The following is a 27237-nucleotide window of genomic DNA, read 5'->3' as shown; positions in this document are numbered from 1 at the left end:
AAAGTATATGTCTATATAGGTATATGTACTGTATGTATATATGTGTATATGTATGCATGCGTATATGGATATATATATTTACCCCAAAAATATGGGGGATTGGAAATGATGCAGACAATTACATTGGAAGCAACATTCTTTCTGCAATATTAAGCTGATCCACCCCTAAAAAAATTAAAAACATTACTGTTACCAGACATAGACTTAATAGCCTTCCAAAACTTTCTAGGGTCTTTCAGGTTATCAGTGGTAACAGACATAAAATATTCAGACTTGGCCTTCCGGAGAAGAAAAGAACACTTGTTTCGTAACTGCCTAAAAATAAGCCAATCAGCATCAGAACATGATTTCCTTGCTTTAGCCCAGGCTAGATTACGGTCGTGAATAATACAAGACAGCTCAGAAGAAAACCATGGATTATCCCGCCCTTTAAACCTGAACCTGCGGAATGGGGCATGTTTGTTTACTATTTGGAAAAAAACATCATGAAAGAATATCCAGGCAGTTTCCACATCAGGGATAAGCTCAATCTTGCTCCAGTCAAAATCAAACAAATCATGAAAGAAAGCCTGCTCATTAAAACACTTCAAGTTTCTCTTACGAACAAAACGTGGGTTTGTCTTAGGAACCTTAATATTTCTAACAGCAACAACAGCACAATGGTTACTTAAATATTCTGCGGTTGGTGTTTTTTGTAATGATTTATCTGGAACATTTGTTAATATCAAATCAATCAGGGTAGATGTATCTGGGCATTTAAGATTTGTGCGAGTGGGTGAGTTAATCAACTGGGTATAATGTATAATGTGCAATGATTGTACAATCCAGGTGTGAAAATCAGAGACTTACCCAGAAAGGCACATAGAATCACTTTTGACAGCGATTACAGCTAATATGTACTGTACTGACTCAGGGGTGTGAATACTTATTTAAATTTGATATTTATGTATTTCATTTTCAATGAATTTGCAAACATTTCTAAAAACATGTTTTCACTTTGTCATTATGGGGTATTTTATGTAGATGGGTGAGAAAATGTTTGAATTCAGACTGTAACACAAGATAATGTGGAATTTTTAAAATAACGTTCCCAAGGTAAACGGACTATTTCTCAGGTCCAGATCGTAGAATATGCATACAATTTACAGATTAGGATAGAAAACACTCCAAAGTTTCCAAACCTGTCAAAATATTGTCTGTGAGTATAACAAAACTGATTCTGCAGGCGAAAACCTGAGAAAATCTAACCCGGAAGTGATTTTTTATATTTTTTATCTGTGTTTCCTGGCCCGTCTTTCTTCCATTTAAAGGGGTATCAACCAGATTCATTTTCCAATGGCTTCCTCAGGCTGTGACCAGGCTTTAGATATAGTTTCGGGCTTTTATTTTGAAAAATGAGCGAGATTTTTCAAAAGTAGTCAGGTGTCCTCTGATTAGTTCCTGCGCGCGAGAGGGTAGCTCTCCATTTTCTTTTTCTCTCTTATTGAATAGGTTACGGTCCGGTTGAAATATTATCGATTATGTTTCTTAAAAACAACCTGAGGATTGATTATAAAAAACATTTGACATGTTTCTACGACCATTACGGATACCTTTTGGAATTTTCGTCGAACGGAACGAGGCTTTGGTCTTCTGAACATAACGCGCAACCCAAATGGCGTTTTTTTGTTATAAAAATAATATTTATCGAACAAAAATAACATTTATTGTGTAACTGGGAGTCTCGTGAGTGCAAACATCCGAAGATTATCAAAGGTAAGCGATTCATTTGATTGCTTTTCTGACTTTCGTGACCATGCTAATTTGGGGCTAGCTGTTCTAGCATTGATTGATACACTCACAAAAGCTTAGATTGCTTTCGCTGCAAAGCATATTTTCAAAATCTGACACGATAGGTGGATTAACAACAAGCTAAGCTGTGATTTGGTATATTTCACTTGTGATTGCATGATTATAAATATTTTTAGTAATATTTTGCGCTCTGCAATTCAGCGGTTGTTTAGGAAAATGATCCCGTAAAAGGGATCCGTAGCGCAGAGAAGTTAAGAGTTAATGCAAGAGGCATTCAGCCATGGCATTGTAAACATTATTTTGGTTAGCTAACTTTAGCATAACTAGCTAGCTACTTCTGTACAAATTATGAACTCACCACTCGAAAATCACAGAGAATTCAGTTTAAAAACATGCCTCTCTCAATATAATGTTAGAGGTTCCGCAACCCTAACCAGAAGTTTTACTTTTGGTTCTCTTTTCTTGACAGTGTTGAAATATGTATCGCCTTATTTGACCGACTCTGTAAATGTCAGTCAAAAAATAGGATGGTGAAGGGACAGATACAGTTTTAAAACACTGTATAGACTCAGTATAACCTTTACCAACTGACACCATTGAGAAGGATGAACTGAAAAGTACTGATGTTATGGAGAATATTTATGCTAATATTAGTTTTGAAACCGTAAAGGTTCTTCATGACCCCAACATTGAGACCCAGGATGTCACCTCCAGTGGTATGGCAGGAAGGCAACAATTTGGTAAGATAAAAAAAACAACACACGCATCTTTCACAACCTGGTAAGCTGCGCCATAGTAAACTGTAAATCATGTCTTTGATCCTCAGCAAGGAGTAACCACCTCAAAGTTGCTGTAGTGTGTCTGGGGCTGCTGTGCGTTCTTTTACTGACTGGGATCATAGGCCTTTGTGTCCACTGTGAGTTTACCCAGTTTTATATCATTAATAGTCAGGTTGTTTTAGTGTGATTATTTTGGTCATTGCTTTTTATGTTTCTTTGCAGACAACGGAGTGGCAGGTGACTTTGAGGAGGAGCAGACTAAGCTATTGACAGAGACAGACCAGCTAAAGGGGGAGATAGATAACCTTCAAAATAAATTATTGTTTATGGGTGAGTGAGTTATCCTTATCTGACCACACCATTTGGACTGGCTGGAATTCAATCACACACACATACCATAACAATCACAATTATTTTTGTCATTATTAGTGTTATTGGGTCCATGGGTTTTCGAGTATAAAGCTGCTGCTTGAACATGTGTTCTCCTTTGCTCTTCAACAGAGCATCATTTTAAAATGGGATGGTGTCACTTTGGATCCAGTTTTTACCTCTTCTCCACTGTGGGGAAGACTTGGGAGCAGAGCAAACAGGACTGTGTAAGGAGAGGAGCAGACCTGGTGATCATAGACAGCAGAGAGGAACAGGTGAGACAGAGAGACAGAGAGAGAGAGAGGGACAGAGAGAGAGAAGCGGGGGAAAAAGGAGGGGAGGGGAAAGGAAGAGAAGAGGGGAAAAAGGAGGGGAGGGGAGAGAAAAGGGGTACATGGATAGTGGTAGTAGCAGCAGTAGAAATGGTGTTGTAGTTATTGGTAGCTGTTTTGGTGATTTTTTTATTATTATTATCATTTATTTTTTCTTTAACTGTTATTTCCGTCATTATCCACTAGGTTTGCTTCAGGTAGAAAATTCTAGGAAATGTTCTTTAATCAATCAATCGCCTGGGATGGTGTAGCTCTACACATTTTAATTGCACAAAGCCTATTATTTGGCAGGGGAAACTATTTGTAGATCAGTGATTCTACACGTCACGTCACTTCGCTCAAGCTGATCCTCTCCAACGGACTTGGAAGTTGAAGCAAAACATTTGTCAATTAGGAGCAGTTTAACAGGCGAGTCAATGAAACCAACCGTGGAAGTATGTTGTAGCGATTTCAGAGGGTAGTCCCAACCGAGACTCGAACCCAGGTCTAGTGACTTTCAAGGCTTAGGGGATCCCCCCCACCAAACCCTCAAGCTTGTGTCATTTAACATTTCCTAGGATTTTATACCTGCAGCAACCCTAGTGGATAATGATGGAAATATTGATGAAAGAAAAAAAACAGAAAACAACTGGCCCTAGTTATTGATGAAGGATTCAGTGAGTTTTGTTGACATTAAATGTCTGTGCCAATACTTTAGAATTTGATCAATGGATTCAATGGGATGTTCTGGATTGGTCTGTCTGACAGAGAGACAGAGGGGTCATGGAAATGGGTGGATGGAACACCACTGACCATACAGTAAGACAATTAAATAATCTAATGTCCCATAATAACTGTATTTCATTTAAAGCCACAGGCCTCAATTTCTTTACATTACATTCCATTTACTTTGTGTTTGTAAACTGAGGGCTGGGTCTTGATTGGTTACAGGTACTGGAAGAGTGGAGAGCCTAACAGTTACGGCGGTGAAGAGGACTATGCTGAGAGAAGCTTCATTTATTCTAACACAGAGCAGAGCTGGAATGATGCACAATGTGGTCAACTGAAGTTAGGGATTTGTGAGAAAGTGGCTTATCCGTAACTAAAACTGCATATATAACTGCATTCTTTTCTTTTCATTTTTTCATGAACCATCAAGTAATATACTGTATATGCTTTTATTTACAACTCCTGCTTGGACTATTGCATAAAATTATTAGATTATCATTTCAATTATAATTTCAATTAATTATATTTCCCCATTGTTTAAATAAATAAATATATATATATATATCAATGCCTAATTAGCTTAGTACAACTGCTATTACCCTATAATAACCCCAAAATATGTTATTTTATGTTGTTTTGAGTCATTTGAGTCTTTTTATATCTTATACCAAAAGTATGGATGTATGACTCCTCCACTTGTTTCCAAATAAAATAAGAATTACACACCTATGCCCATCTGAATCATTCCACGGTATCACATACAATGCTTTCTTAGATGTCTAAACTCTTTGAATCAAAACATTTTAAAACAACCAGCAAATCCCTTACAGCAGGAGAATGGCCCTCCACCAGAGGAAACAGAGAAGAAGAGAAGGTTTCTCCCGTTCTGTTCCTCCATTAGCTTAAATCATCAGTGTGGCTGTAGGGTTAGAAGCAACCGGGGGGGTGTGGACAATAATGAAGTGTGGAGCTAAGTAACTGTGGAGTGCCTGCCAAGGCCTAATTACACATTCATCCGCTGGCATATATCACAGTTACAGAATGTCAACAGGCTGCCATGACTCACAGCTGGCACTACAGGGTTTACGGATCAGCCTTGTGAGTGTGTGTGTGTTTATTTGTTTGTGTTTGTGTTTGTGTGTGTGTGTGTGTGTATGTGTGAGTAAGTGTGTGCATTCATGTGTTGTTCCTGGCCTGAGGATATGGCCCCTGAGTTTTGATTATGTACTAGTGGCTATGATACCCAGAGGTGGTAGAGGAAACACCACCCTGGTAGAATAACACACTATTACACATAGTCCCTGGTAGTGAAACGCATCAACACAGTAATACACTTCCACAGGTCTCATACAGAGATTGCTTGGCCTCTGGGAATATGGGTAATGTACAGTAGGCTCTGATCTCTGCTATAGAGGGCCAATGGGGGAATAATGACATGGCCTCACTGCCCTGTCCTGTCTACTCTTGCAGAAACAATACTGGAGGTCTCAGAAACAGATTCATTTTACAATGGGAAATCATATAATATTTTGAAAGGGGGTGAGAAATTGTTCATAGCTGCATCTCCTCATCTGCACCATGTTTCTCATAATTTAGTCTGGTTAATTGAACGCTCCTTCTAAGAAGATTATCCTCCTGCAACATGTAATTTTAGGGTCAGGCACTCATCTCATCTCCTTTTACTGGAGTTGATCATCTTGTAAAAGTCCAGATGGCTGATAAGATCTATCGCCTTTCTGTAGACAGAGATATGGAGCTTGTATTATGTAGACACAGATACAGTAACTTTGGAAAGTATTCAGACCCCTTGACTTTTTCCATATTTTGTTACGTTACAGCCTCATTCTAACATGTATGATATTGTTAGTTTGCCTCATCAATCTACACACACACATAGTGACAAAGCAAAAACTGTTATTTAGACATTTTTTTCGAATGAAAAAAAAATGTATCACTGAAATATGACATATACGTAAGTGTTCGGACCCGTTACTCAGTACTTTGTTGAAGCACCTTTGGCAGCAATTACAGCCTTGAGTCTTATTGGGTATATACATAAGTATGGAGTTTCTCCCATTCTTCTCTGCAGTTCCTCTCAAGCTCTGTCAGGTTGGAATGGGAGCGATGCTGCACAGCTATTTTCAGGTCTCTCCAGAGAGGTTTGATCGGGTTCAAGTCCCGGCTCTGGGTGGCCACTCAAGGACAATCAGAGACTAGTCCCGAAGCCACTCCTGCGTTGTCTTGGCTGTGTGCTTAGAGTTGTTGTCCTGTTGGAAGGTGAACCTTTGCCCCAGTCTGAGGTCCTGAGCACTCTGGAGCAGGTTTTCATCAAGGAGCTCTCTGTACTTTGTCCCTGATGCTGAAAATATTCCCACAGCATGATGCTGCCACCATCATGCTTTACCGTCAGGATGGTGCCAGGTTTCCTCCAGATGTGACGCTTGGCATTCAGGCCAAAGAGTTCAATCTTGGTTTCATCATACCAGAGAATCTTGTTTCTCATGGTCTGAGAGTCTTTAGGTGCCTTTTTGCAAACTCCAAGCGGGCTGTCATGTCGCTTTTTCTGAGGAGTGGCTTCCGTCTTGCCACTGTACCATAAAGGCCTGATTGGTGGAATGCTGCAGAGATGGTTGTCCTTCTGGAAGGTTCTCCCATCTCCTCAGAGGATCTCTAGACCTCTGTCAGAGTGACCATTAGGTTCTTGGTCACCTCCCTGACCAAGGCCCTTCTCCTCCTATTGCTCAGTGTGGCAGGGCGGCCAGCTCTAGGAAGAGTTTTGGTGGTTCAAAACATCTTCCATTTGAAGGTTCTTGGGGACATTTTAAGGCTGCAGAAATGTGTTGATACCCTTCCCCAGATCTGTGCATCGACACATTCCTGTCTCGAAGCTCTACGGACAATTCCTTCGACCTCCTGGGTTGTTTTTTTCTCTGAGATGCACTGTCAACTGTGGGACCTTAAATAGACATGTGTGTCTTTCCAAATCATGTCCAATCAATTGAATTTACCACAGGTGGACTCCATCAAGTTGTAGAAGCACCTGAAGGATGAGCATTGGAAACAGGATGTACCTGAGCTCAATTTCGAGTCTCATAGCAAAAGGGCTGAATACTTCTGTAAATAAGTATTTCTGTTTTTATTTTTTATAATGGGATATTGTGTGTAGATTGCTGAGGATTTTCTGTTATTTAATCAATTTTAGAATAAGGCTGTAACGTAACAAAATGTGGAAAAAGTCAAGGGGTCTAAATACTCTACGAATGCACTGTATAGAGGTAAAGTTATGTGGATAACAATGTAGAGCTTATATTATGTAGACAGAGCTATAGAGCTAACATTACCACAAAGACATAGAGCTAACATTACCACAGATACATAGAGCAAACATTACCACAGAGACATAGAGCAAACATTACCACAGAGACATAGAGCTTATATTACGTAGACAGAGCTATAGAGCTAACATTACCACAAAGACATAGAGCTAACATTACCACAGATACATAGAGCAAACATTACCACAGAGACATAAAGCTTATATTACGTAGATAGAGATATAGAACTAACATTACCACAAAGATATAGAGCTAACATTAACTCAGAGACATAGAGCTTATATTGTGTAGATAGAGATATAGAGCTAACATTATCACAGAGACATAGAGCTTATATTATATAGATAGAGTTATAGAGCTAACATTACCACAGAGACATAGAGTAAACATTACCACAGAGACATAGCGCTAACATTACCACAGAGACATAGAGTAAACATTACCACAGAGACATAGAGCTTATATTATATAGCTAGAGTTATAGAGCTAACATTACCACAGAGACATAGAGCAAACATTACCACAGAGACATAGAGCTTATATTATATAGCTAGAGTTATAGAGCTAACATTAACACAGAGATATAGAGCTAACATTACCACAGAGATATAGAGCTTATATTATGTAGATAAAGATATAGAGTTAACATTATCACAGAGACATAGAGCTTATATTATATAGATAGAGTTATAGAGCTAACATTAACTCAGAGACAGAGAGCTTATATTATGTAGATAGAGATATAGAGCTAACATTATCACAGAGACATAGAGCTTATATTATATAGATAGAGTTATAGAGCTAACATTATCACAGAGACATAGAGCTTATATTATATAGATAGAGTTATAGAGCTAACATTACCACAGAGACATAGAGTAAACATTACCACAGAGACATAGAGCTAACATTACCACAGAGACATAGAGTAAACATTACCACAGAGACATAGAACTTATATTATATAGCTAGAGTTATAGAGCTAACATTACTACAGAGACATAGAGCAAACATTACCACCGAGACATAGAGCTTATATAGCTAGAGTTATAGAGCTAACATTAACACAGAGATATAGAGCTAACATTACCACAGAGATATAGAGCTTATATTATGTAGATAGAGATATAGAGCTAACATTATCACAGAGACATAGAGCTTATATTATATAGATAGAGTTATAGAGCTAACATTATCAAAGAGACATAGAGCTTATATTATATAGATATAGTTATAGAGCTAACATTATCACAGAGACATAGAGCTTATATTATATAGATAGAGTTATAGAGCTAACATTACCACAGAGACATAGAGTAAACATTACCACAGAGACATAGAGCTTATATTATATAGCTAGAGTTATAGAGCTAACATTAACACAGAGATATAGAGCTAACATTACCACAGAGTTATAGAGCTAACATTAACACAGAGATATAGAGCTAACATTACCACAGAGATATAGAGCTTATATTATGCAGACAGAGTTATAGAGCTAACATTACCACAGAGATATAGAGCTTTTATTATGCAGATAGTTATAGAGCTAACATTACCACAGAGATAAAGAGCTTTTATTATGCAGATAGTTATAGAGCTAACATTACCACAGAGATATAGAGCTTTTATTATGCAGATAGTTATAGAGCAAACATTACCACAGAGGTATAGAGCTTTTATTATGCAGATAGTTATAGAGCTAACATTACCACAGAGATATAGAGCTTTTATTATATAGATAAAGATATAGAGGCAATATTATGTAAAGGATTAGATATTAACTAAGATCCACTCTGACTAAGTTTAGCTTAATATCCAAATTCATGTCTTTTACTAATTGATCCTTGTCAGTTTGGTTTACTGTGACTTTCAACAAAGTCAATCAAAGGTAATCTGCTACAACTCTGCATTGGCTTGTGACAGTAGTTTACATTTAATAACACATATTTAAAACACACCTGTAATTAGATGAACATTCAGCTAACTTTCCGTCTAGAACGTTAGGACATGCTCCACCAGTGACAGAACGTCAAGAGGTCGTCAGACTTCCTCCTAATTAGACCTCACATACACTGAGCTGTCAACTGTGTCTGTCCATTAGCCTGGGACAGGTAGTCACAGACAAGGGCCTTGGACGAGCAGGATAAGGGATGAACCCACGCACGCTGTATCTGAACTTTGATTGTATAGTGCATTAACTGAATTTCTGAACAATTTCATAAGTAACTGTGTAAGTTATTCTTTTTGCGATTGCATTATGTGGTGAGTAGTGCTCTGATCATTTTCAAAGTCATTCCAAATTAAAAAGCAGGTTGTTTCCCTACTACAAAGTCAGAATGTATGGTCCTCAATGTGATTTCGGTTCCTCAGCATTTTAGGGACTTTGCTCTTGGCTTTGCAAAATAACAGCTTGTCACTGTTGTTTATTTGCAGGTCGTTGGGTGGCATCAGAAGGGATGAGTGAGATGCGAACAAGGAGGAGGAGCAACCAGCCGACCAGGAGAAGAGGAGAGCCGTTCTGTCCCCTCAGCTGGATGAGATGGGCAGATGTCGGTGAGACGATCACACAGGAAAACCCCTGGGGGGGAGGGAGGGGGGGGGTTAGCGAAAGAGGAGAGGGAGGGGATGGAGACATGGAGACAGAGCAGTTGGTGGGGGTAGAGTAGTGGGATGAGGGGCAAACGGAGGAGAGGGAAGAGGAGGAAAAGCGGGAGAGAGAGAGACAGGTGGAGTTGATAAGGCTAGAATCTTGCTGGTCCTCCAGCTCACACCACATCATTCCTAATTTGAGTCATGTCTCTGTCTGTCCGCCTGATGTTCCCCTCCCAAAACCCTCACTCCTCTCTAACTCTCTTGCCTCTCTCTCTTTCAGAGAAGACCCACATAGATTAGATCTGTGCTGACAGGTTCGGGCTACGTGCGTACCGTCTGACTGACTGCTCTTTTTGACTTTGTGCAGTCTTTTGTGTGTGCAGTCGAGCGTCTCTCCCTGCCTGGCGTCTGAGGGTTTCATCTATGTGGCAGGTCTGTCATATCGCTGTGCCCACCATGCCAGATCAGTGCCAGTCCCAGCCAAATGGCAGCGCCTGACAAGAGCTCGCCATCTGACTCCTGTGTGTGTGTGTGTGTGTGTGTGTGTGTGTGTGTGTGTGTGTGTGTGTGTGTGTGTGTGTGTGTGTGTGTGTGTGTGTGTGTGTGTGTGTGTGTGTGTGTGTGTGTGTGTGTGTGTGTGTGTGTGTGTGTGTGTGTGTGTAAGGGGGGTTGTTTGTGTGTGTATGATGCCTCGACATGACAGGAAATATTCACACAACTGGCAAGCTGGCAAGCCACCTGACTGATGCAGACGGAGAGTGGCACTACAGAGTAGACAAAGGAGCACTGAGGACTGGGAGAGAAAAAACTGCTTTAAACTGTGGCTTCAGAGAGACAGAAACACAAACACAATTTCACAGTTTCCTGAAAGAGGAACACAGACAGACAGACGAACAAAAATAAACTAAGAGGAACACAGTCATTGACCTCTCTCACTATGGATCTTTAGCAGATCAGAGCCAATGCAAAGAATTCAAGTCCAACACAGTTTCAACCTAAATTCATGACACAGCAAATACCTTACCTCACAACAACCTTCTCATAACTCCACATAAACATACAGGAAGAAGAGGTCTCTCTGCTCTGACTCAACACTCCCTCTATATTAACTTTAGCCCAGAGCTGAAGGTTATATCTACAGTAATATACCCTAATAGTGTATGGCTGATGATGGATTGGTCTAATGCATCTTCTGTGTTGTTGTCATGTCCTATAGAGGGACCAGAGGTTGACCACCTCACCACTTTAGACTCATAAGGGGGATTAAAAACTCACTCACACACACACACACACACACACACACACACACACACACACACACACACACACACACACACACACACACACACACACACACACACACACACACACACACACACACACACACACACACACACACACACACACACACACACACACACACACACACACACACACACACACACACACTGGGTTAGAACCCACTTCATGAGAAAAACATGGAGACAGAGAGAGACAGAAACAGAGACAGAAAAAGACAGACAGAGAAATAGACACATAAACCAAATAGACAGAACACACTAAAGTCTGTTCATATCTGGGCTTAAAGATAAGCTCTACTGGTAATATCTGCTTGGCTGTCAATGAACTGAAAGAGAAAACAAGAAGGTTTTTTTACGCTATCAAAGACAAATTCAAATTGACATACCAATTAGAGTCTGGCTCAAAATATTCAAATCTAAAATTGAACCAATTGCCCTATATAGAAGTGAAGTGTGGTGTCAATAAACATTTTAAAACATGGGACAAACATCCAATTGAAATCCTGCAAGCATTCTTAGAGTACAGAGAAAGCCCCAAGTAATGCATGCAGGGTAGTATTAGGCCAATATCAATTATTAATTAATATCCAGAAAGTAGACATCGAATTCTATAACCACTTAAAAACAATCGACACTTACTCATATCACTATAAAGCCCTGAAATGACAAGAGATTAACATTGTAAGGGGTGCGTAACTGGTGGCAGGGAAGTCAGACGCAGGAGATCAGAACTAGGTAATAGCCGGAGCAGTTTAATTGCAAAACCAACGGCATAAAGAAATAACCAACATGGGTACGAAACCCGACGCGCACCAATAAACATGTGCACAAGCACTTACAACAACCAATTCCACACAAAGACATGGGGGGAACAGAGGGTCAAATACACAACAATTAATGAGGGAAATGAAAACCAGGTGTGTAGGAAAACAAGACAAAACAAATGGAAAATGAAAAGTGGATTGACGATGGCTAGAAGACCGGTGACGCCGACTGCCGGATGCCGCCCGAACAAGGAGAGGAACCGACTTCGGTGGAAGTACCAGTCAAAAGTTTGGACACACCTACTCATTCAAGGATTTTCTTTATTTTTCCTATTTTCTACATTGTAGAATAATAGTGAAGACATCAAAACTATGAAATAACACATGGAATAATGTAGTAACCAAAAAAATTAGGACCGCCACAGGAAAGGAAGACTCAGAGTTACCACTCTTGCAGAGGATAAGTTCATTAGAGTTACCAGCCTCAGAAATTGCAGCCCAAATAAATGCTTCACAGAGGTCAAGTAACAGACACATCTCAACATCAACTGTTATGAGGAGACTGCGTGAATCAGGCCATGTTCGAATTGCTGCAAAGAAACCACTACTAAAGGACACCAATAATAAGAAGAGACTTGCTTGGGCCTAGAAACACGAGCAATGGACATTAGACTGTTGGAAATCTGTCCTCTGGTCTGATGAGTCCAAATTTGAGATTTCTGGTTCCAACTGCCGTGTCTTTGTGAGATGCAGAGTAGGTGAACGGATGATCTCTGCATGTGTGGTTCCCATCGTGAAGCATGGAGGAGGAGGTGGGATGGTGTGGGGGTGCTTTGCTGGTGACACTGTCTGTGATTTATTTACAATTCAAGGCAGACTTAACCAGCATGGTTACCACAGCATTCTGCAGTGATATGCCATCCCATCTGGTTTGCGCTTAGTGGGACTATCATTTGTTTTTCAACAGGACAATGACCCAACACACCTCCAAAGTGTGTGAGGGCTATTTGACCAAGAAGGAGAGTGGCCTCCACAATCACCCAACCTCAACCCAATTGAGATGGTTTCGGATGAGTTGGACCGCAGAGTAAAGGAAAAGCAGCCAATAAGTGCTCAGCATATGTGGGAACTCCTTCAAGACTGTTGGAAAAGCATTCCAGGTGAAGCTTGTTGAGAAAATGCCAAGAGTGTACAAAGCTGTCATCAAGGCAAAGGGTGGCTAATTTGAAGAATCTAAAATCTAAAATATGAAATATATTTAGATTTGTTTAATACTTTTTTGGTTCCATATGTGTTATTTCATAGTTTTGATGTCTTCACTATTATTCTACAATGTAGAAAATAGTAAATATAAAGAAAAAACATTGAATGAGTAGGTGTGTCCAAACTTTTGACTGGGACTGTATATACATATAGTCAAATACACCAGTTTGTAATCATCGCAACAAAATGTGTGACCTGTTGCAATAAGAAAAGGGCAACCAGTGGCGCTGAAACACAAGTAAATGAAACCTATATTTGAATAATATCTGATTATTTATTTTCCCCTGCCATTTGTACTTCTACTATTCGCACATTGTAACAACACTGTACATACAGTAGTTAATATTAATATAAAATGTCAAAAGTCTTTCTCTTTGAAACTTTTGTGTGTTTAATGTTAACTGTTAATTTGTTATTCTTTATTTCACTTGCTTTGGCAATGCAAACATTGTTTCCCATGCCAATAAAGTCCCTTTGAATTGAAAACCTAAAATGGTTTCTGGCTGTCCCCATCTGAGAACACTTTGAAGAACCCCTTTTGGTTCCAGGTTGACCCTTTTGGTTCTAGGTAGAATAATTTTGGGCTCCATGGAGAACCCATCTCACAGATGGTTCTACATGGAACCCAAAAGGGTTCTTTCTACCTGTAACCAAAAAGGGTTATACTATGGGGACAGCTGGGGAACCTTTTTTCTGTAGACGCAGAGAAACAGACACTAGCCACTTAAATCTTTAAATTCTTCATTCACTTTCCCTCCCCATAACGAGACAGTCCCCATAGGGCTGTAATGAATAATCATTAGCTAAAGGTCCACAAATTATTGATGTAAAATAAGCAATGATATTTTTGGGGGGTTTCTCAATGTATTGCCATTAACAAGTAACTTGCAATCCAATAAATGTCAGTGTAGCTTTCAGTTAATTAAATGGCAGAATATTAGACTGTAATGCAGGGTGGCGTTTATATCTCAATTTCCACAGAACACAATTTATAGCCTGGACTTTATTTGAAGGGAACCACAAATAATGGCAGTTAAGACATCAGGGGGATGGACAGGAGATCACATTAATGAAATTAGATAGGGCAGAGCGTGATATACACAGCACTCACACTGGGCAGACTCACATGCGGGTGCATGGGTGGTGGATGGATGGACACAAATACACACACATCTAGAGAAAGGCAAACTCAACGACCGCATGCTGCCGTGGCATGCTCAGCTGCTCATGGGATGGAGCTTGGCTCATATTGTATATGGGTTGGCTTGTATTGGTATTGTGTGTGTGCTGCAGGATGCCATGGCTGGGCCTAAATTGGTGACCAGGGAGCATCCCACTCTCTCTCTCTCCTCCTCTCTCCCCTCTACCTCTTCTCCTCCCTCTTCTTCTGTATCCTTTGGTTGGCTGTACAGTGTGAGGACCTGTCACCTCATCAGGGAAACTTTCCCTATCTTGAGAACTTCCACACACACACACACACACACACACACACACACACACACACACACACACACACACACACACACACACACACACACACACACACACACACACACACACACACACACACACACACACACACACACACACACACACACACACACACACACCCTAATCCCCCTGGTAACAGGGAGGTGTCACTTGGGGAGGCAGCTGCAGTCGTCTGGGTGACGGCTCTCCTCAAATCAGAAACGCTCGTACCTGTCAACAGCAACCAGGCCCCCAGGCTACCACTGTCACACACACACACACACACACACACACACACACACACACACACACACACACACACACACACACACACACACACACACACACCAAACTCACCAGGGGATGGGGACAGATGAGGAATGAATGAGTGAGGGATGTTTCAGTTTTAGTCTGAACAGTGAGGCTGATTTCTGTCCAGACAGTGAGACCCAATTATGAGCAGTGACAGTTTGGCTGTAGTTGGTAATGTAGGTTAAGAGAGAGTGTGTGTGTTTGGACATGTTTAACTATTCTTGTAGGTACCAGATGTCCCCACAAGAATAGTAAACAAACAAAAATGTGACCAACTGGGGACATTTTGTTGGTCCCCACAAGGTTAAATGCTATTTCTAGGGGGTTTAGGGTTGAGGTGAGAATTAGTGTTAGGGTTAGTGTTAAGGTAAGAGTTTGGGTTAGGATTAGGGTTAAGGGTTAGAGAAAAACACAATTTTGAATGGGACTGAATTGTGTCTCCCCACAAGGTTACCTAGCTGTACAAGACTGTGTGTGTGTGTGTGTGTGTGTGTGTATGTGTGTATGTGTATGTGTGTGTGTGTGTGTGAGACAGGGGGACATAGAGGTGCTGAACTGTTTTACTATGGCAGCTCTAACAGTACTTGAGAACACCGTAGGAATCACCAGCACTGTAATTGACTAGCATTAGTCATCCCAGATAAGTGGGTAGAGGCTCACACTGTCAAGTTCACTGTCAAAAGAGAGGGATAGATACTAAAAATAATAATATTACAATGTATCTCTCTGTTTCCAAGCACACTTGTTTAATGTATGATTACATTCAAAGTGGTCTGTCCGTCTGTCTGTCTGTGTTTACTCTGGAAGCAAGAGGCCCACCGTATGTTGCAATCAGACAAATTGCCAAACCTCAGTCATGTGACAGTGGCTTTGTGTCTGTGTATGAAAGAGGAGTGAAGTGTTGTCATACTGGCCCATTCTCTCCAATCTCCTCAAACATACACAACCAATACCATGGCAACACCTCGGAATATCTCTCGTCTTCTCATGTTGTCTCAATTACAAATACACCACATAAAAACATTTTTGGAGAAAAACAACAACTTGTGTAAAAACAAAACAACAATCTGTTTTTTGGATAGCTCGTTCTTGCATGTTATAGTTAAACACTATGTAGAAAACTAAAACAGAAGTTGTAGATCCTGGCAAAGATTTATTTTACAACCTGATTGACTTTTTTGTGTGACATTTTAGTTATTTAGCAGATGCTCTTATCCAGAGCAACTCACAGTAGTGAGTGCATACATTTTGATTCGTACCGGTCAAACATGGGAATTGAACCCACAACCCTGACATTGCAAGTGCCATTCTTCACCAATGGAGCCACACGGAGCCACTGTGGTCAAAAAATCTAACAGATTCAGTTTTGATGTAAAATATTTGTTTTGATTCATATTTTGGTTATAGTGAAACATTACTCCTTAATATAAGCACAGTACAGCAAGCAACACACGATTCTAAAGTGTTCCTCAGTCTCACACACTGTCTGCCTAAAATGAGCCTCCCTTTCATATAGGACGACCCTGCCCTCCAGTGACTGGGAAGGGAAACAGTCGATTAAAAAAAGTGATCACCAACCCTGGTCCTGGAGAGCTGCAGTCCGGGCTGGCTTTTATTCCAGCCCGGAACTAAAACAGCAGAACAATCTAAGTGATTTCTTATGTAGACGTTGATTTGTTGAATTAGGGTTACGATTAAACACACTCACAGAGCCTCTTCCCCCCTCACACACACCCTCAGATAGAGGACTCCATCCATGTCTGCAGTATGAGAGATTTAACTAGTTGTTAGTATTGACAACGTCCCGTTGCTGTGACGACAGCCTATCCATGCACTCCAATCTGAGCTGGACATTTTCTATTGATCACTGGCAGGACCTCATCGGCAGCTCTAAGATTTTTACTAACCTGTCACTCCCTGCCATCGATCAACATGTCCTTCATCTGATCCTTAATTATATGCAAAGATAAAAGATTTTCTCATTATTGTGTTTAATCTAATGAAAGCAGCGCGCTATGGCAGGGGCCAGTTCAGAGGTCCTGGGACTATTGGCCCCGGAGGGGAGTGCTACGGGGTGAAGTTTTTAATTAGAAAGAGTAATGGGATTCAGGATTCAGACAGAGACTCAGATGTCTTTAGAGCGAGAGGTTGGACAGGCATGGAGGGCTGTTTAATAGAACGCCCGGTCACAGCCTCTAACCTTTATTGACTACGTCTCACAGCTTATCACGGTTTAGCATCAGACTCGAGCATCAATAACCCAAAACTATGTAGGGACCAGAGAGATTGGAATCTGTGCTCAGCTGTTCAGATAGATGAGCACCAAACCACAAGTGATGTAGATATTCATTCTTTGAAGGGGTCTGGAGCCAGTGTCTGTATAGCCAATCATATTTCACTACTAGGGGGGGTTCAATTATTTAATGCACCGCTATTAAAGAGCTGGCTTTTTGGGGGACACTTTGAGTAGTTTCTCTCTCTCTTTCTCTTTTTACATATGTCTTTCTAGCTATATATCTCCATCTCTCTCTTTCCCACTTTTCTTTAGTGCTCTCTAGAGTAACATTGACACCTTTATCCAGGAACTGTGTAAATTGATAGCCATGGATAAGGCATAAAATCACTTAAAAGTGAGTGGCTGGAGAGAACATTTCTAAAGGCCATAACTGCGTTTTGGCCATACTCAATAATCTGAATGCTGATACATTTATTTGATGATATTTAACCTCCTGATCCTTAATTTTCCACAAAGGTTTTGTTTCAGTTTTTCATTAATCATCATTTAAAAGCCTTCAGCCTGCTACTCAGACCCTAAACCACATGGAAATTAGGCACATTAAAGTGAGTTTGATAGAGAGGCGACAGTAAACAGGTTTATTATTGTCTCAATCAAGCCTAGACATAATTATGTACTTGTCACATTATAAAGGTTTGGATGTCAAATGTTTTACTGATGCCAAAGCCACTGTTAGATGAGAGTTGACTTTGATGTATTCTGAACACTCAAGGCACAGGCACATTTTCATTCAAGTGCAGATGATATGTTAAAATGAACACACCATGCAAGCTGTTTCTCTGGAGAACATTGTTATTGAATATTGATCCGAAATCACATCTGTCCTTAAAATACAATGTAAACATTGAGTGTACCCCCAGTAGTACAGAGGATGCCTATGTAGCCTATTTTTGAGTGAATTGGGGGCCAATTGACAGAGAGCTGAGCAATACCACCATCTGGTCATTTAAGGAATTGTTCTGACTCTTCCATCAAAAATAATTTAAAATAAAACGAGTTTCCGTAATATTGATGGGTGACTCATGATGTCTGCTGGCTTATCCAGCTGTCAAAACACAGACAGATCTAGACACACACACACACACACACACACACACACACACACACACACACACACACACACACACACACACACACACACACACACACACACACACACACACACACACACACACACACACACACACACACACACACACACACACATACTGAGAAACTGAAGTTCTGACTGCATTGCATTAAAAAAAAACATGAATAATTGTGTCCATTTTTGTAAATTATTAACATGTTTTTTTTTTTGTTGCCACATTGTGATTTAAATTTGACCTGCCTTTCATCTTCATCTCTTCATTCAGGTCTGAACTACCATGACCCCAGGATGCTGAAAGGGCCGGCGTTCAGTTTTGGGATGCGCCACCACCAGCTCAGCTCAGACTGCTCCCCCGGGCCGGGGTACTTGGTTCCCTCCAACATCACCAGGGTTGGACATGACGGGACCCCTTCATACTCCCTCTACAGCCGCCCAAAAGACCCCTAGCTGTTCCAAACCCCTGGGCCTGGTCAGTAACACACAGACACTTGCGAGTACACACACACACACACACACACACAAGCATGCTCAAAACTCACACAATGTCTCTCAGAAATTACACACACATACAGACTCAAGACATACAATATGAAACTGTGTTCTTACTGTCTGTTCGATGTTTCAGGTCGCTACTCCCCTGAGAGGTCAGTGCAGTCTGCATAATACTCTGGCCCTGCCTATTCCCTGTCTGCTTGGAGCAAAGGCTTCCGCAACGACCAGACCCCAGGTAACATCCTCTTCAATAATGATAACAGTCCAACACTGTGGCTTTTAGAGACATGGATTAGAATGCTGGCTGTAGAATTTTAGAATGTGATCGAAGGATACTGTTCGATTAAGACTGAGATAATGTGTTAGAACTGTGGAATAGAATGTTGGTGTACTTACGGAATGTGAATGTGTCCTTTCTCTCAGGCCCTGCTGCTTACATGCTGCCCTCTGTGCTGGGGCCTGCCACCGTCAACAAAACCTCCATCCCTAACTTCTCCCTCCGAGGACTCAGCAAGATAGGCAGTTTCCACGAGGACCTGCAGAAGGTAGATCTGACATGTCGAACACAGACTCTTCCAAATGGAAATCTCACCTGTCGTCTTTAGCGAAAATGAACAGATTGAGTTAATAGGCCTATCGTTCATTTTATCTTCCCTCACACTTCTTCCCTGTGTTTTCACCTGTCCCTGGCCCAGGGACATACAGAGTGGTGGACCCCTGCACCTACAAACACAAGCCCCCCCACTACAGCATGACAGGATGCAACAGCATGCCTGGAGACACCACCAGGAAACCAGGCCCCGGATCACACCACCCTGACCAGGCAAGTCACCTCATCATACCCATATCACTCTTATATTACTGTTATGCAATGATTAACATCTTAAAATAAAAAATATGAAAATCTCTTCTACAAAGTGTTTTTCTACCCACTGTTGCATCGGTAGTGTCCTAACTGCCAGTCTTCCATTGGTAGGTGACCTTCACCAGGATCAAACCTCAAAGCTTCACTTTCAGAATTCATCATTCCGAGTTCATCGCTCCACTCATCGTGGACGTGGTGTAATAGGAACTTGCCTCCCTCCCTTCCTTCTTCTCCTTCCATTTCCTACACCCCCTTATCCCAGCAATAAATAAAGCAGCATCAAACTGCTCTGCACTGAAGAAAGCAGTTTCTTGTGCCTTATTGCTATGTATTGCGTATGCTGCATTGAGTAAAATGATGCTGACAAGCTAACCTGACAATCACATATTGGGGGGGTGTACAGTACTGTATTTATACTTCAGTTATCACTTTTCAACAGGATACGTTTCTGTTTTAAGGTGCACATATTTTACCACATGAGATTCAAAGTTTGATATCAGGCCAAAGGTTTGTGACCACTTTCAGTATTACAACTAATATGAAATATCTAGTATTATAGTTTTTTCCAATACCAAAGATGTGGTTTGATATCACATTGATCTGACATGATTTTCACAACTAAATGACTTATGTTCACTCACTTTGAAGTCATCTAAAATAGCCAACTTGTCAAAATGTGGTAATCAATCAATAAAGACATTTTCAACAATGACAATGAATGCACTTTTTTCACTCATTGAAATATAAATCATGGGTGCAATCGTTAGTCCAAACGGTTTGAAAACGAGTTTCTATTGGGCAAATTCACGTAGGTCCCCAACGACTGGTCCCTTCCTTTTTCCTTCTTTGCAACATAATCTAGCCAATCAGAAAACGAGAATTCGACAACGCTGCGGTATAATGAGGTATTATAGGAACGTTGGCGACCAAGTTATATTTTCAGCCAATAATAGGAACAGCATCGTTAAAAGAAAGTGGGCCTTCAAGCGTCAGCGTTGCATAGAAACAGACTTTCTCTATGGAAGCCGTTGCTACAAGAACATGGAGATATATTTTCAGGCAATAATAGGAACAGCCATGTTAAAAAGGGGGCCTTCACGCGTCTGTGTTGCATAGAAACATACATTCTCTATCGAAGCTGTTGTTACAAGAACATGCTAGCTAACTAGCTACAATGTTTTGACGTTTTTCCATTGATAGCTACGTTAATGTTTTGATGCTTATTTTGCTAGACATTTGACAGCTAAATAACGTTGTTAGATATAGCTAGCCAAAGATATCAAATGTCCCTGACTGGATGTAACGTTAAGCATTAGCTACAGTTAACTAGTTAGATAATTCAAGTAACGTTAGCCACTGGCTAGATAACCAACGAGTTGAAAACATAACGTTACCCGTTTCGCTAGCTTAGCTAATAAGTTAGTTTAGACATATGACTGGGGTTGAGTCATATTTTAAGTGAATAACTTAACAGTTACATGCAAATGTGTGTCGCGGTAACGTTAAGCGGTTTAATTTAGCTAGCTCATGAGCTAGCTAGCGTTAGTGTAATCACATACTAAGTGCAGTCAGTCGCCTTGTTCCTAGCTAAAGTTAACTTCTAACTAGGTAGCTAGCTAACTAAGCCGCTGTGCGACGCAGCTGATTTCCCCATCCTGAAGGAAGGATGGCAAGCGACGCCAATGGCATTCCTGAACTGGACCAAGATAAATATGATGCAGATGAACAAGTGAAGATCATCTGCCTTGGGGACAGTGCAGTGGGGAAATCTAAGTACGGAGATGGGGAGCATGCCAGCTACCTATTGTCACTGCAATTTCACCTCAAAGCTGATAGTGCATACCTTTTGTGACCCAGGAGATGTTAAACACCTGCCTCTTGTTGTCTTTCAGGTTGATGGAGAGGTTCCTGATTGACGGATAGTATCCTTTCTCATCTATTCCTTTTGTAATTGGTTTTTGAGTGTCACATGAAGACATTCATCAGTATTTTGGGTTGATGTAGTTAAGTGTTGCCAAATGTTGATAGCAGTAAATGGAGAGAAACCCAATGCCTTCATGCAGTGACCGATTTAGCTTGTTACATGCCTTTTGACCAGCAATGTTACCATATGCTGTAGCTACAGTACAGATAGTTAACAATGTTGTTTATTCTATTCCTTAACTTGTTCTCCAGTCGTCCCCAGCAGCTGTCAACCTATGCTCTGACACTCTACAAATACAATACCACCATTGACAGAAAGGCTGTATTAGTAGGTATGTTTATGAATGGTTTCCTTATCAAAATGTCTGGTTTAGACTGATGAGTTGTTAAGGCTATAAAATAGTCAGCTGGTTTTAAGTAAACCGATCTGTTATTGCTGTAAACCATAATCCTGTTCTGTTATCTGGTTGCCATGCTGTCTGTTTGGTTGCCTTCAGCTGTGTTTGTGATTATGTCTGCCCCAAAGACTTCTGGGATACTGCTGGACAGGAGCGGTTCCAGAGCATGCATCCCTCGTACTACCACAAAGCTCACGCCTGTATCATGGTAAGACTTCATGCTAGATTCTAAGACGAAACTACTACAAGGCTTGCACTTATGTCATAGCCTGTATCATTGACTGTACCTGGGTTTGTTAGGTGTTTGACGTGCAGAGGAAGATCACCTATAAGAACCTGACCAACTGGTACACAGAGCTGAGAGAGTACAGGCCTGAGATCCCCTGTGTGGTGGTGGCTAACAAGATAGATGGTGAGTCCAGCCAGACAGGCTTATTCTTTAATCTTTTATTTCCTTCACCCTTTCTTTTTTACTCGGTTGTCTCTGTTGTTTGCAGCTGATATGAAGGTGACCCAGAGGAACTTTAACTTTGCCAAGAAGCAGGGACTTCCTTTGTACTTTGTATCAGCTGCTGATGGGACCAATGTGGTCAAGGTGAGGATGGACAACACTGACCTCCTTAATTACACACCATATACTCTGTCTGTATACTGTATTCCCATGCTTAACAAAAAAAGCGAACAAAAGTTCTGTGTTCTGAAAATGTATCCTAGATGTTTAAAGAAACGATCAAGATGGCGATGTCTTACAAGCAGAACTCTAGTGACTTCATGGATGAAGTGATGCGGGAGCTAGAGGTACATGTTTGCCTCTGGATATAAGCACTGATAATATATCCCCTCTTATTTATTTTGCTTTTTCACTCTCCAGAGTTACCTGCAGCTATTTGACTGACAGTTGCTCTGTCATTAGAATTAATGTATTCGGCGCACATCACATTTCATTGAACAGAAAATGTGAATGATAATACATTTGGTCTTAGCGTTTAGGCTCTGATCTTCAGGGTGCTCCACACCCAAGGAAGTGCTCAGGTATTGAATCTGATCATAGCCAAGCTAGGGGTAGGGAGCAGAACCTAAAACAGGCAGAGGCTGGGGTGGTGATGGGCAAAAGTCAACAGCCTGCAGATAATGTGTAATACACAGCTACTGGAGGTCCATTTTAGAGTCTAAGGGTTCTATTCAATCCGTTGCGCTGAAGATCCGCTTTCTAGCGCAATTTATAATTAAAAGCAATGTTCCCGCAGTCGCTGCATATGTCGGCTCAATGGGAAATGACCTTTTACATTTTTAGCGAACCTAACGCTTCAGTGATACAGATTGAATAGAGCCCTAAATGACTGTGCACTCAAGCTACTCCTTTCCTGAACTGCATCATGTAACCTTTATTTAACTAGACAAGTCAGTTAAGAACAAATTCTTATTTACAATGACGGCCTACTGGGGAACAGTGGGTTAACTGCTTTGTTCAGGGGCAGAACGACAGATTTTTACCTTGTCAGCTTGGGGATTCGATCCAGCAACCTTTCGGTTACTGGCCCAACGCTCTAACCACTAGGTTACCTGCCGCCCCATCATCCTCTATCTGCGGAAGACCATTTCCTATCAACAACCAGCTCCCTGATTTTTTTATCTTGTGTGATTCTGTATGAAAAGCGCAATATAAAATAAATGTATTATAATTATTATGATGTATTTTTTGTTCATCCCCGACCTGCAGAACTTTGAGCTGGAGCAGAACAAGGATTTGTCGTTACAGACGGCTCAGGAGGGACTGAAACCAGAGAGCCCGGAGTCTGTCTGACTGGATGTTGATGTGGATACATTATCCTCACGTTATCTTTACATTATACTGACGTTGTGAACACAAGCTCTGATTTGGACTACAGTGCAGCTATGGACACTGGGGATATGTTATCGTTCTACTACTCTACCATGGGAGAGCCTTGCTCCTGAATACCTGACGTTGTGGATATGTTATATTCATGTTATTCTCACTTTGTGGACATGTTATCCTTACATTCTCCTCATGTGTGTATTTTATGCCATGGGAGAGCCATGCTTCTGTAGGACTGATGCTATGGAAATGCTAACCTTTGACCTATATAATAATAGTGACCTGTGAACTGGGGAAATCTATTGATGTGAGAACAAACATACTGTAGGATACATGTTGTCAGGCAGGTGAAATGTCTGCCAAAGTGTGTGAAGCAGGCTTGTTATTTGAGGTGAACTAGAATGTGAAGCGTTGTAAAATGTGGGGCACACACAATACTTATCATTCCTATTTGGGCTATTTTTGGAGAGCAAAGTGAAACTGTGAATGTGAACTCTCTTTGCCACTCGTGATTTTGTCATCAGCTTTTGCTCTCTGAGGCTTTAACCACATGGGGCATGTGTATGAGGATTTGTACAATGTGGGGTACATGTATGTAAAGGCTGCTGTCGTTGCTCTTAAGTGCTACAATGTAAAGCCAGAGCTTTTATGTCATGTCTTTTAATGTATTTTAAACAATGACTGTACTTTGTAACCATGTGATGGCACTAGCGATTGTTAGATATTATTTCAGTGTGGTTTCAATCCTCAATACTTGCTACCTGACATGGCAAGGCTGCATCAATGTCACCAGTAATTCATTCCAGTGCAGTTATCGATCAATGTACAAGTTAGATATACGTGTGTGTATATATGATGTTAGTCAACTGGAAGTGTTGCAGAAGCACTGAAGATAGCTCAGAACTACAATGAATGACCACTTCTGAGAGGTTCACGATCTAGGTGTAATAGAACTCTTAACGACTGTATTCTATCTATGTCACTGAAGTGTTAGATTGCCTTCACATTTAAATCACTCTGAACTCTTGCAATATGGATTGAGTAGAGCCCTTAATGTTCTCTGTGGAAAATCCATATTTAAAAAAATATGTATGATATCCTATGAACTGTGATAAAAAAAAGGATAATTTCAAGACATACTATGTCTGTTTGGTGTGCTTCCCTCAGGGTGTTAACCCTGGTTATTAGTGGAATTTCAACCCCCTTAAGAAATAAACATTTTATAATCACAGCTCAAATGTACATAATAAATTATTTGGAAATTCTGTACTGATTACTGTCAAACTATAGAGTCACACAGCAGCAATTCTCCACCAGAGGGCCTCCGTTTTCCTTGGGAAAGACTCAGGTCACAACTGACATGGCAGTTGGCACATCTAAAGCTCTGGCAAAAGTAGATCTCAGCAGTGAGACCAATGAGGAGCTGATACACAGGACTCATGTTTTTAATTATAAATTTATTACATAATATAACAAACATATATCTTTGTGGTGGAGCTATCACAGCTGTGGACCTGCCTAAGCCTCACTACCCTGCCTCCCTTCCCTATCTGTTCCCTTATGGATGATAAGAGACCCGTGCCTCTGGGTGAAAAGGGTTCAACTGATCTTGTAAATGGTGGGACTGACCATAAAGTGTGTTTTGTTTCCTTTATTGTTATTTTCCAGAAATCTACTCAATGGCCAGTGGCCACTGTATTCTGTCTTATTTTCCAGTCTGTCTGCCCACTTCTGCCCTGACCTCTTTCAGCGCGTTGTGTTTGGGAGTAGACATGGTTGCTCCCCATCTTCACCTTCAGATGCTAGTTAGAGGCAGGTAACCTATATCTCCCTCTCTGCAGACTAATGAGGCTATTTTAATTTCAACAGCAAAAACATTTACACTTGAGTATGCCCTTCCTGTATCTGAGATTACACAGAACTGTATATTAAAATCCTGGCCTCACCAATAGTCACAGTAACACTGTCTAGCAAAAATCTGTACATCTATAGCACCAAAGTGAACGCTACTATTTTATTCTAGTTAGCTAGCAATCTGACCTTTCACATTTTCACCTCCTAACACATTTGACACATACTGTATATGCTGTCAGGATTAATCCAACAATGCTAAACTACTGAATAATATGAATCTACTGAGGTTGTCATTAATCCAGTGTTCATCATTAGTTTCAGCCAGGCTACAGTTCTGTGTGGAGTTCAGTGTCTTTGAGGAAGATAGAGAGCCGGGATGCCTGGGAGATCAAGAGGAGGGGAGGTTTAGATGGGCCAGGCAAAGCCCAGACATAGCCTGTGATAGATCCACCATGTTAAACTTCACAGTGCAAACAAGGAGAAAATCAACAATGAAAGAAAAACCCTTTGAATGATGATAAGATCACTAGATCCAGTGGTGGGTCTACCAGATCCCCTCTCACCGTGTAGATTGTGCTTTGTTGATTAGAAAAGAAGATGAAGTCGACCGTACAGAGAAACTCATTGGTGTGAATGAAGTGTCTGCCTCACCTTTCTGTGTCCCGCAGCATGGGTTTGCATCTGTATAGGCTACCTGTGGTAAACCTACTAAGGGGTCCAACTAGGTTCTCTGTTACTGACGTGTTTTCTAACCAGGAAAGCAACTGGAGTCCAAACTGCACTGTGTGTGTGTGAGCGCATGTGCATGCCGGCGTGTGCGTGTGTACAGCATGTGTGTATATATGAGCTGTGTGTTTAAACCCATGTCAGCATCTCTCAGCATCAGTTAGACAAGCTATACAACAACCTTCATCACATTTAAACCAAGCAATACTTTGATACCTTGTCTCAAAATAGATATAGAAATGGTAATAATGCAAAGCTCATAAAATCTGGTCATTTTTCAGGATATATATATATTCCTTTACAAAACATAAAAACGACTGGAGTTCCACTCCAAAAAGGTTGTGCACACACAGTGGAGAAGCTAAATGAATGTCTGTAGTTCTCAAGATTCCCAGGAGATGGCACCATATTACTGAGTAACAGCTCAACAACTTCCAAACTAAGGTAGTCCTATTAAGAAAAATACACCATTGAAAGTTTTTTGTTATTTTTTGGCACGTTTTTCCCTCTTTGTTTCTTTTTTTGTCGGTCCTCTTCAAAATCACCTCATAGCATACCCTAAAAAACTCAAAGTCTGAAAAGGGAAAAGGGAGCAAAGTGTGTAACAGGATGGAAACGCGGAGCAGAGAGTGCCAGTGCACCTCGTCATGAGGAGAGTCATAGGGAGGTGTTGTAGGGCAGATGGTAACACTGTAATTGTCTATGTCTCCTATTGAACCACAGCCCAAACCCCACCC

At 40.8% G+C, this 27237-nt stretch overlaps 2 protein-coding genes and 1 pseudogene across 4 annotated transcripts; all 3 read left to right on the top strand.

Moving 5' to 3' along the window:
• The first annotated feature begins 287 nt into the window (after positions 1-287).
• Positions 288-4704, top strand: LOC139540013 (CD209 antigen-like protein E). 3 transcript variants are annotated; one of them, XM_071343502.1, is made up of 7 exons: positions 288-610; positions 2462-2531; positions 2618-2707; positions 2793-2900; positions 3072-3214; positions 3969-4069; positions 4202-4704. In XM_071343502.1, exons 2-7 carry the CDS (start codon positions 2510-2512, stop codon positions 4350-4352), a joined length of 615 nt encoding a protein of 204 aa, XP_071199603.1. In that variant the 5' UTR covers positions 288-610; positions 2462-2509; the 3' UTR covers positions 4353-4704. The 3 variants fall into 3 exon arrangements, with proteins under 3 accessions (XP_071199603.1, XP_071199604.1, XP_071199602.1); XM_071343503.1 differs by lacking the exon at positions 288-610 and having other exon boundaries at positions 650-2531; positions 4019-4069; XM_071343501.1 differs by lacking the exon at positions 288-610 and having other exon boundaries at positions 670-2531.
• A 7295-nt stretch (positions 4705-11999) lies between these two features.
• LOC139539325 (ciliary microtubule associated protein 1B-like) lies at positions 12000-19974 on the top strand (annotated as a pseudogene).
• A 698-nt stretch (positions 19975-20672) lies between these two features.
• On the top strand, positions 20673-25185 carry LOC139540012 (rab-like protein 2A). The gene is made up of 8 exons (XM_071343500.1): positions 20673-21535; positions 21655-21684; positions 21938-22017; positions 22212-22291; positions 22384-22495; positions 22581-22678; positions 22798-22881; positions 23804-25185. The coding sequence occupies exons 1-8, from the start codon at positions 21429-21431 to the stop codon at positions 23885-23887; spliced, it is 675 nt and encodes a 224-aa protein (XP_071199601.1). The 5' UTR covers positions 20673-21428; the 3' UTR covers positions 23888-25185.
• The last annotated feature ends 2052 nt before the right edge of the window (positions 25186-27237 follow it).

The sequence above is a fragment of the Salvelinus alpinus genome, chromosome 15, assembly GCF_045679555.1.
Source record: "Salvelinus alpinus chromosome 15, SLU_Salpinus.1, whole genome shotgun sequence".
Classification (NCBI taxonomy): domain Eukaryota; kingdom Metazoa; phylum Chordata; class Actinopteri; order Salmoniformes; family Salmonidae; genus Salvelinus; species Salvelinus alpinus.
The sequence above is the reverse complement of the archived record's forward strand: the minus strand, read 5'-3'. Positions and strand labels throughout refer to the sequence as shown.

Coding starts and splice junctions, on each gene's coding strand:
- LOC139540013 (XM_071343501.1), top strand. CDS start 2,420: ATGGAGAATATTTATGCTAATATTAGTTTTGAAACCGTAAAGGTTCTT. Junction 2,708..2,792: donor CATAGGCCTTTGTGTCCACT/GTGAGTTTACCC, acceptor GTTTCTTTGCAG/ACAACGGAGTGGCAGGTGAC. Junction 2,901..3,071: donor AAATAAATTATTGTTTATGG/GTGAGTGAGTTA, acceptor GCTCTTCAACAG/AGCATCATTTTAAAATGGGA.
- LOC139540012 (XM_071343500.1), top strand. CDS start 21,429: ATGGCAAGCGACGCCAATGGCATTCCTGAACTGGACCAAGATAAATAT. Junction 21,685..21,937: donor AGGTTCCTGATTGACGGATA/GTATCCTTTCTC, acceptor CTTGTTCTCCAG/TCGTCCCCAGCAGCTGTCAA. Junction 22,679..22,797: donor ATGGGACCAATGTGGTCAAG/GTGAGGATGGAC, acceptor AATGTATCCTAG/ATGTTTAAAGAAACGATCAA.